The sequence below is a fragment of the Charadrius vociferus genome, unplaced genomic scaffold, assembly GCF_000708025.1.
Source record: "Charadrius vociferus isolate BGI_N301 unplaced genomic scaffold, ASM70802v2 scaffold126, whole genome shotgun sequence".
Classification (NCBI taxonomy): domain Eukaryota; kingdom Metazoa; phylum Chordata; class Aves; order Charadriiformes; family Charadriidae; genus Charadrius; species Charadrius vociferus.
The window spans coordinates 806,440-825,330 of NW_009648894.1; the positions used below are offsets into that span (position 1 = coordinate 806,440).

The following is an 18,891-nucleotide window of genomic DNA, read 5'->3' on the forward strand; positions in this document are numbered from 1 at the left end:
ATGTACGAAGAGGCTCTACAGACCCAGAAATGGCTCTTGGCCATTTCTGATTTGCATGGCTCATTTAGATGTCTTTGATGTAATCATTTTGTTAAAGAATGCTGTTTATTGTTTGTAATACCATGGTGTAAGCCCACCACAGTAGGAGCTCTAGCCATGGATGAGGCCTCTGCTGTGATAGGTCCTCAATAAACATAGACAGAAAGGTTTTAACAGATAACTAAACAAAAAAGAGATTAGAGAGCATGAATGGTGGTAGCTAAGGAGGGGGTGAGAGCATGATGGGCAGTGGAATTGGAACAGGTTTCAATTTTGGTAGCAGAGGAGAGTTTGAAGGAGGGTACTGAAATGTGATGTTATGGACTTCTGAACATGAAGAGCAGTCTGGAAGAAGAGGTAAAGGTGCCTGTTTGAACATAGAGCCTGATGGCTGGAGCACCTCTCCTATGAGGAGAGGCTGAGAGAGTTGGGGTTGTTCAGCCTGGAGAAGAGAAGGCTCTGGGGAGATCTTATTGCTGCCTTCCAGTACCTAAAGGGGCCTGCAGGAGGGCTGGGGAAGGACTTTTTACAAGGGCTTGTAGTGATAGGACGAGGGGTATTGGCTTTAAACTGGAAGAGGGAACATTTAGATTAAACATTAGGAAGAAATTTTTTACTTTGAGGGTTGTAAGGCACTGGAACAGGTTGCCCAGAGAGGTTGCTGAGGCCCCATCCCTGGAGGTGTTCAAGGCCAGTGGAGGTGTCCAGGGCCAGGCTGGACGTGGCCTGGGGCAACCTGGTCTAGTGGGAGGTGTCCCTGCCTATGGCAGGGGGGTTGGAATTCAATGATCTTCAAGGTCTCTTCCAACCTAAACCATTGTATGAATCTGAGCACTTCTTATTGGGGGAGACATGGTAAGGACAGTACGGATGAGCTATGAAGGCTGATCTGGTTATAATAAAGATGGGAGAGACAAGGCAGGGGAAGAGAAAGGGGAGAATTGACTCCATTAAAGTGACAGGCAGGGACCGTGATTTTTGCAGCAACTTGGTTGATTAAAATGGGAAGCCTCCATGTTTCTGTAACTAGCAGATGGGGAAATGTCACAGGAGCATTTTAAGTTGTGAGGGTATCTAGGAAAACCTCCATCTGAAATGTGATAATCAGAAATGATTGCCTTGGGGGCAATGACTTTTAACTGTTTTACAGGCACTTCTGTTGCTAGTGGCAGCAGCAACACAAAAGAAACAGTTCCTATTTCATCAAGAGACCCTCTCCTGCAGCTGATGTCTTTTTGGGTGGGCTCACAATCCCATTTTTAATTTCCATGGGTGGTTTCATTATCAGGTTGACTCTGTTCAGTCTGGACAGAGGATGGTAGAGGAAGACTTCTGGAAGAAGGCAAGAACTATGGTAACAAACCAAACAGGAAACACCTCCAAGTGCTGTAGATGGGTTATAGAAATGCAGGATCATAAATGGTGGGAAAAACTGCTAAAAAGTATTCTCCCTATCATTCATGAAAAATACTCGTAATGAGTAAGTTCTAGCACCCAAGTAGTTCATACTCTGCTTGCAAAGACTTCTATCTAAGGAAATGACTGTGCTTGTAGTTGGTCAGTGTGAGCTGAGTCATAGTGCTGTGGACAAAAGTAGACACCTGCTGCCTTTAGCATAGGCTGGATGACAGACTACAAATAAATAATTAAATAATAATTTAAAAAATGCCAATTGCACTGACCAAAGTCATAAAATCAGTTCTAGAGAGGAATACTCTTTGATGATGATGGAGTTTAGACTGATTATAAATGCCCAAATTTTTAGTCCTCCTTATTCAAATAGTTTATTCAGAACTAAACTACATATGAGCATTATGGTAGTAATACGTTAGTGGATGATTTTAACCACAGACAAATAAACCTCTAAGAAACAGCAGCTGTAAAGTGAGATCCTTGATCAGTCCTGCCCTTTCCTTCCAGCCAAAACCCAGCAGTTAACTCAATTAACTGTAAACTGAAAAAAGTCCAACAACTACATGAATTTCATTTTACTCTGAAATTAAATAAAATATAGGAACACATGTAATGGGAAGACTTGCAAGTACTCTGGTTGTCAGCTCTAAAAGACAACACTGGGTGTCTGAGCATTAGAAAAGAGGGCACTTCTTTCTTTACTGTACTAAGGATAGGAGGAAAAGGGGAACTATCATGTTATTTAGGTGTTTATTCATGTCTTGTTACAGGAGTTTTGAGCTGGAAAAAAAGAATAAACCTAGTTATGTTGCAAGATAATTCCACAAAGGGAGTATTTTGGCTGTTTTTGTCGTGGTTTAATCCCAGCCAGCAAATAAGCACCATGCAGCCACTTGCTCATTCTGCCCCTGTGGCATGGGGAGAGAATCAGAAAAGTAAAAGTTTGAAAACTCATGGGTTGAGATAGAGACAGTTTAATAGGTAAAGCAAAAGCTGCACAGGCAAGCAAAGCAAAACAAGGAATTAATTCACTGCTTCCCCTTGTCAGGCAGGTGTTCAGCCATCTCCAGGAAAGCAGGGCTCCATCATGCGTAGCGGTTGCGTGAGAGGACAAATGCCATAACTCCAAACGTCCCCCCTTTCTTTCTTCTCCCCCCCAGCTTTATATACTGAGCATGATGTCACATGGCATGGAATATCCGTTTGGTCGGTTGGGGTCAGCTGTCCCAGCTGTGTCTCCTCCCAACTTTTTTGTGCACTCCCAGCCAAAACCATGACAGTCTTATACAAAGTTAAACATTCTTATTGTAATGTCACTACAGTGAGTGGCCTTTCCTGATGACTGGACTATGAGGAACGATCTGCCCTCTTTGTAAGACAGGGAACCTTAATTTCTTCTGCCTTTTACCTTCCTGAGAATAAATTATTTTCTGTTTCGTGAAGATAAAAGTTCACATCATATAAAAGGACTGTTATCAACCTTGTTAATCATACGTTTTAGAGCCAGCTGATGAGCTGTGGATTGGGTTGAATGACCTCAAGGTTCAGATGTATTTTGAATGGAGCGATGGGACACCTGTCACCTACACCAAGTGGCTTCGTGGAGAACCCACTCATGCAAACAACAGGCAAGAGGACTGTGTTGTTATGAAGGGAAAGGTAAAGTCGTATGGATATTGACTTAATTATCTTATAATCTTATTTATCATTTGGGCTTTTTTCTATGCAAGAGCACAAAAGTAGGAGGTATTACTGTTTTAAACAGCCTGTTTTAGAGTCTAATAGGTGTTACGTTTTTGAGGAAGGATCACTGCTCAAGGTAGCCAGAACGTTGTTTTTGTTGTCTTCCCTGAGAAGCAGGCAAGTGGTGGCTTTCCTTGAAGGCAACTGCCCCTGAAGATTTCTGCCCCCCATGTTTCTGGGTTTCAGTTTGTGCACGTGGGCTTTTTTTAAGAAACTTTTAATTACACTGTGAAGCACATGAACGTGTAAATGCCTTTCTTCAGGAAGCTACAATGACATGTTTGATGTTTGGATTTTTTCTGCTTTGACTGAATATGGGATATACAGCTACCTTAAAAAAATTCACTAGCAATTTTTAATGATGTTAGAGATAAATACTATCTTTAGAAGAAAACTGAAGCCTTAATTTTATTTTTCTAGGCAAAGTTATAAATCTTGGGTCTAGGTGGGTTAGATGTTATGCTTGAATATGGACTTCACATAAAGAGCTGTGAGAAAAGTGGTTAGCAATGGCATTAGTGGAAGCCTTTACTGAGTGACTGTATATCTAAAATTAAAAGGCTGCTTTGAAAAGGCTGCATTTGGAATATGGCAATGATGTAGGTGTACTTCAGGAACTGAGGTAATACCTGGTACAGAAGTCAGTCTGTGTATGATGTTGCAAAATGGTATATTTCCTCTTTGTGATAATTAAAAATACTAAACCTATCACCTCCTTTAGGGTTTACCTATTTTATCAGGAGGAAAAAGAGTATTTACCCATACCAAAGGCATTTTCTTATTTTGCAAAATTAAAACTTGAAGGTTATACTTTTGGTGAGTGCACTTATAAATTGAAGAGGTGAACTAAATTTTTTTTCCCAATTGGCCTGAACACCGTACAGAGCTTGCCTCATACGGCAAGTCCACACTCAAACAGCAGTAGGCTTAGTTTTCTAACTTGCTTCACTTAGCTGCAGTCATCAACAACAATAGTGGTGTGTATGCGTGCAGCTGATTTATGTGTTTCTATCATTCTGGTGCACAAAATCATCGACAATAGTGGCGTGTATGCGTGCAGCTGATTCATGTGTTTCTATCATTCTGGTGCACAAACACTCAAATTCAGAATTGAGATTGAGTGCAGTGGGAGAGGGCTGAGTCAGCTCTGCAGCAGGAGGAAGCTGTAGGGGACACAGAGGAGTTAGCAGGTGCACCACTAGAAGGTGAAAAAGGGACCTCATCATCAGTCGCAGGAAGGAATGAGGAAGAGAATTAAAACGGCATCCTTGGGAGAGCAAAACTGCAGTAGTATCCATGGAAGAGGGTATAGCATATTAATCTCCTCAAACTGAGCAGAGCTATGTGTTTGAGGAGGTGTTCTATGGCTGGGCCAAAGTTCAGATCTACAGTTTAATTGCTGTATGAATTGAACAGGGGGAAGGAACTTCATTTGCAGTCAGATGTGTACGAAATGTTAGAATTTGATGTGTATTTTAGTGAAGAATTAGTCAAAAGCACAGGTAAGATTATAATCTTTTAATAATTCTCCATTCTTCTCCCTGTTTGTGTACAGGAGCTGAGATCCACTAGATTCTAATTTTCTGCAAACCTAAGCAAATCACTTACTGTGTTAGTTTGAATTCTAGGACCTGTTGCATTTCTCCAGGAAAGGGACAGCTACCTCAGTTTGTTTTGCAAGATTAGAGGAAAGACACGTCAGGTTAATTCTGTAAGACTTTAGGAGAAAGGCAAGGCAGGCAGAGATTGCAACTAGACCTAGCAGTATCCTCTGGTGCAGGGCAGGTACAGCAAGGTCTGGAGTAAATTCATGCCCCTGTGCGATGTCAAGCCTTGAAAGAACCACTGTTGGTCTACCTAATGTTTTTTCACCCTCCATGTGGCCATTCATTGAAACTTACTGGATCAGGAGACTCATGGAAAAATAGGAGTCATTCCTGTTTATGTCCTTATCCTCACTTTGTATGGTCAGTAAAGTCCTAAAGTATATGCCCAGACTGAAGCACTGGAACATAGAAGCAGTTCAATTACAAGGAGGCAAGAATAGTTACAGATATACGCAGTGGTGTGTGATTGCTTGCATGTGTCTAGGCAGATCTGTTGATAGAGCATGACCTAAGATTATAAAAGGGATCTAACATTTGGTTGGGTATTAAAATAAAATTAATTCAATGGCCAGGGTCTTAAAGCATTAAGATTTGGACTCACTGGTCATGTCGTGTGCCATGCTGAAAGTGGAAGCATTCAGTACAGCCAGATAACCCACGGTCATTGCTCAGAAGTGGAGTTTCTGATGGTACCCAGGCATGCTTAATACTATGCTGAAAATACTGGTTCAGGCTGCTGGGCCTTTACTTTGGGAAGGGAGGAAGCAGAAGACTCCATCCTCTGGTAGACCAAGTTTTCTCTTCCTTCACCTAACACAGTGTCTGTCAGTACAGAAGAATCTTGGGGTCCTCCAGCACTGAATATGTATTAAGTGAGACTTTTATCTAAGCCCCAGAGGCGCTTTTAATTCCAATTGCAATAGATAGATATATTTATGGCTGTAGCTATAAATAAAAGCAGCAGCCTGCTGTTCCACTCTGCTGCTTTAGAAGAGCTGTCATCCTCTCACTTGTATCAGCGCTGAAAAGCAATACGGAAAGAATGATGTAGGTTTTGGCTGAAAAAAATCAAAGGGGTTTTAATTTGTAAAAGAGAAATCTGAAAAAAGGCAAAAGTCTTCAAGTATACACAGCTTGTTACAGAGGTTGTGATCAATTCTTCCAATTGTTTATTTAGTAAAAATGCAGAATGGGCCACTTAGGACGGATTTTTTTGGTGTGGTTAAGAACAGGTTTGCTGGAAGCCAGCAGAGATAATCGAAATAGATTGCTTCCTCTCTCACTTTAATAGATTGAAATAGAGGATGTTTTGAGGTCTCTTCTAACTAAATATTTCTTTGGTTCTCAGAGAGTGCGAACTGTCATAAAAGTGTTCCATACCCATTGCTTTGTGTGGCTGGTCTCTCTGCTGCTCATATATGTAGCAGCAGATAATTAACCTTCAAGGATAATGAAAAAAAAAAAAAAAGAAGGAAGAACCAGGGAGCAACAAGGATCAGCTCCTTCCTAACAAATGAGGAGCCACAAGCCAAGTGTAACAGCCCGGCTTGCAGGGACAGAGCCTGTCCAGCCAGAGCCTGTCCCGCTGTCCCCAGCGAGGGAGCAGAGCACATGGGGTAGGCAGCTGGTGGCAAACCAGAGCGCGTGTCCGGGATGATAAGCCAGGTCCAAGGTGAAGCCAAGTAGCTGAGTTTAGGATCAGGTCTGGAGAGAGTAACCAGGGTCAGACACAATCCGTTGATTGCTGGGCAAGATCATAGCGACAAGGCAAGTCCAAGATCAAGCCAGGAAGACAGTCCAAAGGTCAGGGTCTAGATCAACAAGGCCCATAGCCAGGTACAGACATTGCTGGAGCTGGAGACAAGTACTTCTGTTACAGCATGGACAAGGATTCAAGGCCTGGGTCTGAGCTTAAGTGGAGGCCCAGGGCCCATAGGCAGGCAGGTGGGTAGAGGCCCCAGGTGAGGATGGTCAGGGCCATTTCGGTCTATTGGTGCCCTCAGACTGCTAATGGAAATTTAGAAATGAATTATAAGAGTAAAGCATGCAACAATGCCATCAAAAAGGAAAATTTATAACGTGCTTGTTCATTGTGTTATGATTTTTGCATATTTTTCATTGAATTTGGTGGTCTTGGATGGGGTTTTATTTGAGCTCTTCCTTCATTACATTGTTTTTACTTTTCATTTTAATTAGTTTAACATTTTGAAAGGGTAGCTGTTGATATGTGCTATACTTCAGTTTTTCTACCATTCTTTTTGAGGGGAATACTTTTTTGCTTTCTATACCAACTAGTAAGTCAGACTGGTAAATATATCTTTCAAGGCTAAATTTCAAGAGGTTGATGTTTGCCATCAGATGAGGTTTTCCCTTGAGTTCGAAAGTCAGTAATTTCTATTGTGAGAGCTATAAATTAAAAAAAATACAACACATTTTAGCTGTGTATAGACTTTTCATATGTGTGGCTTTTATGTGGCAAGATAATTTTATTGTGGGTTCTTCTGAACTCTTCCAAAATATGTATCTATTAAATAGTTGATCCTAGTAGGAAAAATAACTTTAGAAACTATGGAAGTTACACTGTCTCTTGGGATCAGCTATCAACTGACCAAACAAAACATAATTATAATTTGACTTTCGCTGGTTTTTGTTGAGGTTTGTCTACCTAAGTACATATGATTCCATTGCAAATTATTTTGTGTTGTTCACTCCTTGGCTGAAGTCATCTGAATCTATCATTTGTTTTTATGGAACAAAACCTCTCCTTGCCCATGACACCACCTTCTTTATAAAGGAAGTGTTTGAGTTTAGTTAATGCGGAAGGAGGAGAACAGAGAGATATTTGCAAAAGGCAGCTCATAAGACATGAAGAAGTCTGTAGAACTTACTGTATGAATTTCCCAGTGAAGACACAGTTATGGAAAAACAGCAAAGGATCTTCCTGCAACTAGAAAGCCAAAGCTTCAGAGTAAGTTTTCCTGTGTTGAAGAAGTCAGGTTGCAAAAGTTGTGCTGATTTCTTCCAGATTGAGAAGGTCAGAGTTTTGGGTGGTTATTTGAAGTGCCTGCCAGCCTAGTGAGACTGAGAAATAAATGGTAGGAGATGATGAGACAGCCACCAATGGGCTTGCCTTGCAGTCAGGATAGGACGGAGAAGACACAAGCACCAGCTGAACATCCTAGAGTTCTTCATTGTTGTAGGCAGTAGTGTTGAGTTTTGGCTGGAAGCAGGGTTTGTTCAGGTGCCTGGGGACTCTGTGTATCGTAGCACAAGGGACTGTGCATTGCCATGATGGTTATTTTAATTTTTCTTGGGGGGGGGAAGAAAGAAATTGCCACCAACGGCTATGATTTTCCTTTTACAAAAGTTGGGTCTTTAAGGCACAGGTGAGAGTGCTTTGCACAGGGGGTTTCTCTTCCTCTCCTAATACCTTAGTTTATCCATCGAACCAAAACAGGAACATCGTGTGAGGTTTTTTACTTTCAGTACAGCTCCCACTGAATGTGATTGTTTCTTCTGAGAATCTGTAGTATGAGGAGTAACAGTGTTAATTCTAACTTTGACAAGGAACTTTTTGCATCTTCAAAGTTTTATAAAAGTAGTAAATAAGGAATGTAGTCTAATGTTTGGTTTCTGTTTTATTTTTTCTGTTGTAACTGGATTTCTGTGGGTAGAGGTGACATAAATCAGTAGTCTTTGTAAAGATGGTGTATTGCTATCACCTCGAGGGTTCACTTTTCAGAAGTGTAGATAATCAAAGAAGGTGTAAGTCAATGGTGAATCAGCCCCAGTAGAAGTGAGCTTGGAATGAAGTGCTGAATTTAGATGTAGGTTTTGCTTCTTTTAAAGCTAGAAAAGAATTAATTAAATACTTAAAAGCATAAAGCACCTTTTTTGAAGACTAAATCCCCCTTGACTGTGATGTTCTGTTCTTATGTGCAGGATGGATTTTGGGCAGACCATTCTTGTGAAAAGAAAATTGGCTACATCTGTAAAAGGAAACCCATGGCAGAAGCTTCTACAGAAGAGGAAACTATTGACGTGGGCTGCCAGAGAGTAAGTGAGGAAAAAGCTGTCTGATCTGAATACACTGCTAGGAATGGTTAAGAGAAGAAAATGCCGCCTAGGTGTCAGAAAAAACAGGAAAAATGGATCCTGTATTGTCATTGTCTGAACAGTTGGCCGCCTCATTCCTATGGCAGATTGAATAGGTGATACCTAATAGTAAATCTAGGCTCTGACTGTCATTTGGTGCTTGATGCTCTGTTCTTTTTCCAGAACTTAAACCCAAACTCAAATCTGTAGTCCCTGCAGCAGGCCATTTTTCCTTGGTTGGCATTCAAGTCTTCCAAAGGAATTTGCCTGTACCAGCACTTGCTCTTCAGCTCTGCCTATGTTTCTCTTCAAAATTATTCACAGCAGGAAGGGTGTGCTTGTCTATATGCTATTCGCAAGGCTTTGCCGTGGTCTCTGGTAGTGCTCTCTATGAAGAATTTGTTATGAGTGCCTGAGCAAAATGAATCGATAGTGCTCCTTCTGAACTGCCAGTGGATCTGTTGTTTATTTGGTAATACTCGCCTTCTGGTAATGTAACACTCAGTCATTCCAAAAAACCTACTGTAATTTGTTATGTAATAGGGAATCTTACTGGGGTTTTGTCTTCCATGAAGAAAATGCCTTTTCTCTGAAGTCTGCTTTACACTGCTACAGAGGAAGCCTTTGATGTTTATTCCCAGTATTTATAAAAGAGTACCTAGGAACCTTACAAATATTCAACTGTTGGAGAAGATAAAGGGATCCTAATGCTTATGGTTGTTATCCTCGCCTAGAGAACTAAGTGCATGGTCATAGAAAAATTCTCTCATAGGTGAGAAATTGAAAGCCATCAGAAGAAAATTTGCATCAATTATGGTTGGTCACAGCAAACTCTTCCTCCATAAGCATATTCCTGAATTAATGACATTTGAATGACAAAACATTAGAAGAGAGTGTTAATATTAGTTGATAATAAACAAACCTGTTTGAGGTGTCATTCCCTTTCTGAAAAGCCAAGATGAAATTTGCTTCTCAAGAGCATTCTCATGATTGCACAGTGCCTACGTGCTAGTTATAATCCCATACTGAGCACTAAAGGTGCACAGCAAAGCCTCTTATGCCTTCATAAGTGTAATGCCCTGATTAAAAATTCAGTAAATGTGAGAAATTGTTTTATGAAACAAAATTTTAAAAAGCTGTGATCCTCCCTGTTTCCAGTCTGGCTTTTTTCAGTTCAGTTTTCCTTTGTCTAATGGTTAGCTGACAGTGGTATAAATAAGTTTTGTTTTGTTGTTATTTTCTTTTTTTTAATTTAAAAGTTTTGAAAAGCTGGAACATATGTGATCACATAATGTTTATTTTGACAGGGTTGGAAAAGACACGGTTTTTATTGTTACTTCATTGGGAATACATTTCTGTCATTTTCTCAAGCGAATCAAACCTGCGGAAAGCATCAGGCCTTTTTAGCAACTGTTGAAGACAGGTATGTAAAAGTCTTCTAGTATGACAGGATCACGTGAGGATTTAACATCTCATCTTCAGCATCATCTGAATATTAAAACAAAGATTCTGATAAGGACAAAAATGTTGCTTGAGAGAGGACAGCTATCTACAGATACTGAACTTCTCACAGTTTTTGCATGTGTATTCAAATCCAGGAATTCAGTTTATAGTAAAAACAGGCAATGGCTATGAAATCACTAGTGATATAGATGGTTTTGTCAAGGGAAAAACAAAATTATGTTTTCTATTCCCTTAATTGTAGTGGTTTGAAGATGGGTTTTACTTAAGTGAAGGATGCAGAATCCAATTTTGATTATTAAATGAAGAGAGATGGCTCTGAATTCCTTTCAAAAGGTAGTTCAACTTAGCAAGAGGAAATCATTTTCATCTATCTGGTCTTCTCAGAATTAAGCTACTTTTAAAAAATATAAATAAGAAACCAAATGCTGGTAGAAGTGCCTGGTACCTGAAAATCCATCACAATTCAGCCAGGGTTCAGTGTGTGCTAAATTTCTGAACAACTGGTACACATTGTTGAATGTGGAACAAAGCTTAAGAAACAAAGCTTATTTTGCTTGCAGTTGACTCAATGATTTACACTTTCTCTTACTTGTTTCTATATAATCTAAATAGATCTGTTCTAGTGTGAAAGCTCTAGCTGTCGCGGATGGTAGCTCTAAATCATGCCTCACCAATCTGATAGCCTTCTGTGATATTATAACTGGTTGGCTGGATGAGGGGAGAGCAGTAGATGTCACCTGCCTTGACTTCAGCAAGGCTTTTGACACTGTCTCCCATAACATCCTCATTAGAAAGCTGAGGAAGTGTGGGCTAGATGAGAAGACAGGGAGGTGGATTGAGAGGTGGCTGTGTGACAGAAATCAGAGGGTTGTGATTAATGGAGCAGTGTCAAGTTGGAGGCCTGTAACCAGTGGTGTCCCCCAGGGGTCAATACTTGGTCCAATCTTGTTCAATATATTCATCAATGACCTGGATGAGGGGACAGAGTGTAACCTCAGCAAGTTTGCTGATGATACCAAACTGGGAGGGGTGGCTGACTCTCCAGAGGGCCGCGCTGCTATCCAGCGTGACCTGGACAGGCTGGAGAGCTGGGCAGAGAAGAACCTAATGAGGTTCAACAAGAGCAAGTGCAGGGTCCTGCACCTGGGGAGGAAGAATGCTAGGCACCAGTATAGGTTAGGAGTGGACCTGCTGGAAAGTAGTTCTGAGGAGAAGGATCTAGGGGTCCTGGTAGATAGTAGATTATCCATGAGCCAGCAATGTGCCCTTGTTGCCAGGAAGGCCAATGGAATCCTGGGCTGCATAGGGAAGAGTGTGACCAGCAGGTCGAGGGAGGTCATTCTCCCCCTCCACTCTGCACTGGTGAGGCCACAACTGGAATACTGTGTCCAGTTCTGGGCTCCCCAGTTCAAGAGAGACAGGGAACTACTTGAGAGAGTTCAGCATAGGGCATCTAAGATGATTGAGGGACTGGAGCATCTCCCTTATGAGGAAAGGCTGAGAGAGCTGGGACTCTTTAGCCTGGAGAAGAGAAGGCTGAGGGGAGACCTTATTATTACTTACAAGTATCTAAAGGGTGGGTTGAAGGAGGATGGAGCCAGACTCTTTTCAGTGGTTCACAGTGACAGGACGAGGGGCAACGGGCACAAGTTGGAACATAGGAAGTTCTGTTCAAATACAAGGAGAAACTTCTTTACAGTTCGGGTGACAGAGCACTGGAACAGGCTGCCCAGGGAGGTCGTGGAGTCCCCTTCTCTGGAGATTTTCAAAACCCGTCTGGATGCAGTTCTGAGTAACGTGCTCCAGGCAATCCTGCTTTGGCAGGGGAGTTGGACTAGATGATCTCTAGAGGTCCCTTCCAACTCTGAAAACTCCGTGATTCCATGAAATGTAGGTAGCACTGCAGCTTTCATAAAAATGGTTTAACACTAATGTGGTCTTCAGACTATACCTTCTTAAGGGGAGACTTATTTTATTTGCCTTGATTTCTTAAGAGATGTTTGTTTAAACACCGTAATGAACTATGACAAGCTTTACCTCTACATAGTTTGGTTTCCAAAACATAACTTTTCCTGCATGATCATTTGATCTAATTTGTAGTGTTCCTTAGTTTGATAATTTAGTATCATACTACTCTAGCCTCTTTTTTGTATATTTCTTCAATAATGCTGAGATTCCTTTTCCAGTTGTGGATCTGTTTGAAACACAAAGTCATTAAAATACAAGGGTACTAGAAACTCTCAAAAAACCCCCACTGGTTTAACACAAAAGTCATGTCAGGTTTCTTCTTTCCTATGAATTTCATGTCAGTCTGTGATTATGTCACTTTCTTTACAGAGAAGGCAGAATACTGTGATATTCAAGCTTACAAAATATCTATTATCCAATGTTTTGTTTTGTGCTTTGTTCAACTAAATCCATCCAAGCTACGCTTTCAAGAAGGTACAACAGTAATTCTGAGAAAATAAGCCTTTTACGCCTTTTTAAACTAAATGTAACTGTATTAATTTAATGGTTGTGTTCTTTTGAACAGATACGAACAAGCCTATCTGACTAGCCTGGTTGGGCTGAGAACAGAAAGATACTTTTGGATTGGACTTTCAGATGTAGAAGAAAAGGGAACGTTCAAGTGGGCTAATGGTGAATCTGTCTTATTTACACACTGGAATTCCAAAATGCCTGGTAGGTATGGCTCTATACTGTTTAATGAGTCCTGTGCCCAAAATACATTGCTCACTACTTGAATTTTTTTACTTCATTCCTTAGCCCTCACTTGATGGTATAATGACTAATTGCTCTCAAATATATCTGTCTGGTTTCTCAAACCTGCAGTGCTGTTGCTAACTTCCTGCTTAGTGCGGAAGTGAGTTTTTAACATGAGCTTGGGAAGAAACTTTAAATTGAGATCAGGTTTCTGTTTTGCGTCTTTTCTGGGAAAGTTTGTGTCTGTACTACTCTGGAAGAGCAATCTCTGCAGGCATACTGCACCCTGCTTGCAAGTCCTGCCTCTTCAGCCATATCTCATAGTACACTTGCTCACTGCATGTTCTGAGCTGTGTGAGATTACAGCATGCTTAAAGCATGTCTGGTTTTAGAGAAAATGGGATTGTAGGGAAGGTTAAGAGGGCCAAGGGAGGATTTGTGTTTAATCTTCTTTTAGTTAATATCTTTGTTAGATTATTTGGGATTTTCTTATTTAATAAGTTTTGTTGATGAGCACATTGCTAATTTTTTCTGTTCTAATAAAATTATGGGGGTGGGAGGTTGTTTCATCTTTGACATGATCACGTCAGAAAGGGGTTGGTCATCAGCCTTCAAGGTTCTAGCGTGTTGCATTTGTCTTTCAGGAGATCCTCTGATTCTCTTTAATTTCAGTGCCTAAATTATGATTTGAATGCATCAGGTGGAGTGGTATGGCTATGTAGATAATGAAGTCAATACTAGGCCTATATATAGCAAGTTCATTTTTGAAAATCGTAGTCAAATTAGACAAATTTGAGAAACTAGCTCTAATCACATATTCCATTTTAGCGGAGAATTTGTTGGATCACAGGATTATGGCTAGAGTCAGGCACTGGAGGTGATTTGATGTGAGGCACAATTCACTATCATGGATATCAATGAACCACAGATCTTTTTGCTTGTTTGTGTGTTTGTTTTTTCTTCATGAATTAGAATCATAGAATCATGGAATGATTTTGTTGGAAGGAACATTTACAGATCATCTAGTCATCCCCCCTCTGCTATGGTCAGGGACATCTTGCACTAGATCAGGTGGCTCAAAGCCCCATCTAATATGACCTTGAACACTTCTAATGATGGGGATCCACAGCTTCTCTGGGCAACCTGTTCCACTGTCTCACCAACTTAATCATAAAAATTTTTTTCATTATGTCCAATCTAAATCTACTGTCTTTCATTTTAAAACCATTGCCTCTTGTTCTGTCACTACAGGCCCTGGTAAAAAGTCTCTCTCCATCTTTCTTATAAGCCCCTGTTACGTATTGAAAGGCTGTGATAAGACGTCCCTGGAGCCTTCTCTTCTCCAGCCTGAACAACCCCAACTCTGTCAACCATTCTTCACTGGAGGGGTGTTCCAGCCATCTGATGATTTTTGTGGCTTTCCTCTGGACCCACTTTAACATTAGAAAAATTTTTGACTCTGTACGAAGACTTAATTTCCATCAGGACAGAATATGAAGTTTTCTAAATTCTCATGACCCCCTAACTCTTGCTTTTGTGCATTCCTGTTTACAACCAGGAAGAAAGCCAGGCTGTGTTGCCATGAGGACTGGAATTTCAGGTGGATTATGGGATGTAATAAAATGTGAAGAAAAGGCAAAGTTCCTATGCAAAGTGTGGGCAGAGGGAGTGACGCTTCCACCAGTTCCCACAACAACTCCTATTCCCCGGTGTCCAGAAGGTTGGGACTCAAACAATCGCATTAGCTTCTGTTTCAAAGTAAGTATGTTGCTTATTTCTGCATAAAGGTAGTTTCTATTTGCTGCACATACATGCAATAAAAATTGGTATACATATGTCTTACCGTTTCATAAGCTTAATTACAGATTATAGGTAGAGGTCTTGTTCCTTTCTATTGAAATGCTCCTCATGGTTTTGTTTATTCCGTTAAAGTCCAATCTTTAAGGCTGATTTTCTGATCATAATTTCTCATTCTTTTAAGACTGAATTTCACATTCTTTCAGGATTAAAAGTGCCTTTGTCCCAGTTGTTGTCTTGCAGCAGATACTCCTGTCAGCAATGCAGTTTGCTAACTTGGCTTAAAGACGCTCATATTAAGCCTGTGTTTCACAGAGGTGAACACTCATAAACCCTATATTCAAAGTTTCTGTAATCCCCACAGACAAAGTGAATTGTAAATGAATTGCTTTTGGGTAGCTGATGTTTTTTGATCTTGTGATCTATATGGTCTGTCTGATTGCAAAATGCTCTCTTCAGCCTTTTTCAAGAGGAGACCAAAAGAAAACGTGGCTTGATTCTCAAGAGTTTTGTCGATCTATAGGAGGAGATCTGGCCTCCATTAATGGTAAAGAAGAACAGTATGTGATATGGCATTCTATTGCGTAAGTATCTGTAGTGTGGTCATCTATTCGCTTTAATTAACCTTTTGATCTTTCTGAAGTATTTCATTTTATGTATATTTTTGCTTCAGTATAAGCCAGTCTGGATTAATGTATCAAACACATAGCAAAAAAAGCAGAGCGGATGAAATAGCGGGAGCTATATGACTAGTGGCAATCAACCCAGAAACTAATGCTAAAATAAGATTGGCAAGATGTCTAGTTGAGGCAACATTTATCATCCGATGTAAAAATATTTACTGTGGATTTGGGGATATTGTAAAATTACCACAGATGCCAGTTGTTTTCACATAAGCAAATGTACAAGTAGGGTAGCAAGTTGTGATATAAATCTGGTCAATGTGTTGGTTGTCATTTTTATGAACTAATCAGAAAGCAGAAGCAACTTTGGATTCAGTGTTTCCTACACAGGGTATGTAAATAAGGTTAGTAACTCCCTGCACTCTCAAAAGCAGGTGTGAGATTTCTGAATGAGATCAAATACTCTTAAAAAGGTAACACTTGAAATATGACCTGAATAGGCTGGGCTCAATGAACTTGTATATCCTTGTCTAACTAGAAGCAAGACTGAAACATGGCAGCCTTGCAAAATGCTATAACTGTACTAGAATCCCAGGTATGTATTTATAGTAAGGAAGTAGTCTCAGCTCTGCATTATCACAAATTGACTTATTAAATTCATATAAATCAGTAAAGCATGTCTGCTTGCAGACAAGAATTAGTTTAAGGTGCTATTTTTCAAATGTGATTCAACTGCAGCAAGTAACTGTGTGTTTGGAAACCATAAGTGCCTTTGCAGAGAAAATGGAAAGTTGATAAATGGAGCAACAGTAACTATTGAACCTTTATACAAAAGTATTAAGCCACCTTATTTTCTGGAGTTGAATTGGATCTGGACATTTTCTTGGTCAGTATTTCAGTCTATCTCAGTCAATGTATAGTGATAACAGCTAGAAGTGGTTGGATATTAATTAACTTCCACCCTGGTTGTTATCGTTTCTGACAGCTTTAAGGATTATTTTTAGAGAAGCTTATTGACTGTTGTGAATGATAGATTATTAAAAATATTGTTATGCCCATACCAGTTTTGGTTTTTTGTTTAAACTTGGGACATTTATTATTTTGGGGTTTTTTTTTAGGAACAATGGCTATTACCACCAGCATTTCTGGATGGGCTTATATTACTTGAATCCTGATGATGGCTTTGTTTGGAGTGATGGATCCCCAGTGAGTGATTTAATTTTCTACAGCTGTTATTTTGCATTCCCTGTGCTTCCCAAGTGTGTGTGGTGTATGTGTTTCTGTGTATTTTTATGCTTACTGATAGACTTCTACTGTGTCATGCTCTCTTTAGGAAAACTTATGAATAGCAATTTCATGGCTTGATTTTTTTTTGACTTAAACATACTGATTTTTGATAAAAAATTGGCATTGAATCAACAAGAAAATTAAATTCATGTTGACTAAAAGGATGTTCTTATAAACGCAAGGATTTTTTGAGTAAAATAGTCCATCTTTAGTATTTCTATTCTTTGGTGATTAGATCTTTATCCGAAATGGCCTACATTCCATGAAGCTGATGGCAGTTGTTTTGTGCCAGTGTGACTTGACTGTATTTTAGACTAAGATATAAAACTGCAGAAACAAAAGTGGCTTTGGAGATGTGGGTGTATTTCATGCAAGATTGGTCAAAATATAATGATGGAAGTTTACCATACAGAAACCTGAAATTGGAATCTATACAGGAAAATTAGAAGAGCAGTAATATTTTTCTGAGAAAAATGCCAACATTTCTGTTGTGTCTCAATAACGTCCTACTATTTTATTCATACAGGATATTTACTTAATTTAATACCAACATGTAGCATTCCCCATCATTGTTATGAGTTTTACAGAATTTGGGTCCTGTAAAAATGTCAGTATTCTTCCAAGTGTGGTCAGAAATAACTGCTATCTAAACTGCAGTGCAGTTGCAATATGGAAAACAGTTTTAGATGCCAGCTTTTGCACAGGGATCACAGTTTCTGGTTTCTTCATATCTAAGTTTTTAAACTGACAGTAAGAACATATCATAGACCTATGGTTTGAAGTATTCTCTCTCCCTCCCCGTTATTTTCTTTCTATATAACAGAATCTTCACAAAACCTTTTCTTTTATAGGTGAGGTATGAAAACTGGGGCTTTGGAGAACCCAATAATTATCAAGGAATTGAACTTTGCGCTGAGATCAGTGGCGATTCCAGTATGCTTTGGAATGACAGACACTGTGATTATCTATATGGATGGATTTGCCAGATAAGAAAAGGTATCGCTTACTCCTGTGTATTAGTATAACAAGAAAAGATTGTCAGTTGAATTTTTTCCTTAACTTTAAGAAATAAAAAATTTCAAAACCTGTTTATCAGAATGGTTCCCCGTGGAATGTGAAATACCAAAGTGGTATAAGGATTTCCATGTCTTCGATGTATTTAAAGATAAAGAGCCTTTGGTGATTGATGATTTCAGAAGGGGAAATGTGATACTTGAAAAATAGGAAATGTTACTTTGAATATTCACATTCGCTTTTGACTTTTCTCTTAGAGACGTACATGCCTTCTCCAGCAAATCCTATTTTGGCATCTTTTTTCTGAGCTGAGTTTCAAGTTATTAGAAAATAGTTTGCAAATCGGTTCACATACTTGAATGTTTATGTGTGAAAACTCCCTCCTTTACTTGGCTGAGGTACAATTTTGTTAGTTGATTGAATCTGTAGTTGCAAGATGGCGCCTGCTTTCAAGATACTTTGTTTTGCTTTCACTGGGTTTTAAATTCATATGTTGGTTTCTTGCTAAATTCTCTTGAGATCTGAGTTTGGATGCTTTTTATTTTCTGAAGACATCAAGACAAAATTCGTAATTTAGGGAAATCTTGAGTTCCGCAAGCAGTGCATCTACCTAAGTTTGAGTATTTTATAAAGTTCTCATTTAAACATTTTACCACATTCTTATAATGGGAGGGAGGGGAGCAAAATAAAGATGCTGCAGTAGATTATTGACAATAAAGTACCAGCTCTGCTTTATATTGGCAAAATAATTTCTTAGGCAGGGAATTTTTTGTTAAATGCCAGTATCTGTGAGATTACATTTTGGCACAAAATAAATTTGTAAACCTATAAAGACAGAGATCTCCTGTATTAGAAACTTTTTTCTTGAAACACTGATGATGGCATCCAGGATGCCATCTCCATGATGCCATAGCAAAAATAAATAGGGGAATTCTTTAGCCTGAAGTCTTCTTTTCAGAAAGGACCAGTTAATTTCTTGGGATCTTTTCCAGTGAGTTTTTATCTAGGGAAATTTTTAGGATCCAGATAGAAGTTCTTCTCAACCAGAGAAAGATGGAAAGAACCTCACTGTGTAGTAGCAAGGGTACCACAGAAGAAGATAACCA

At 39.5% G+C, this 18,891-nt stretch overlaps 1 protein-coding gene across 1 annotated transcript in view; it reads left to right on the forward strand.

Annotated features, from left to right (window-relative positions):
- The window catches only part of LOC104288330 (macrophage mannose receptor 1-like), a 60,458-nt gene that overhangs the window by 18,495 nt on the left and 23,072 nt on the right, over positions 1–18,891 (forward strand). The window contains exons 7-14 of the mRNA XM_009887120.1: positions 2,954–3,111; positions 8,745–8,858; positions 10,205–10,320; positions 12,895–13,043; positions 14,623–14,822; positions 15,321–15,445; positions 16,603–16,690; positions 17,623–17,767. Of these exons, the coding sequence (XP_009885422.1) occupies positions 2,954–3,111; positions 8,745–8,858; positions 10,205–10,320; positions 12,895–13,043; positions 14,623–14,822; positions 15,321–15,445; positions 16,603–16,690; positions 17,623–17,767 (1,095 nt within the window). The remainder of the gene's footprint in view (positions 1–2,953; positions 3,112–8,744; positions 8,859–10,204; positions 10,321–12,894; positions 13,044–14,622; positions 14,823–15,320; positions 15,446–16,602; positions 16,691–17,622; positions 17,768–18,891) is intronic.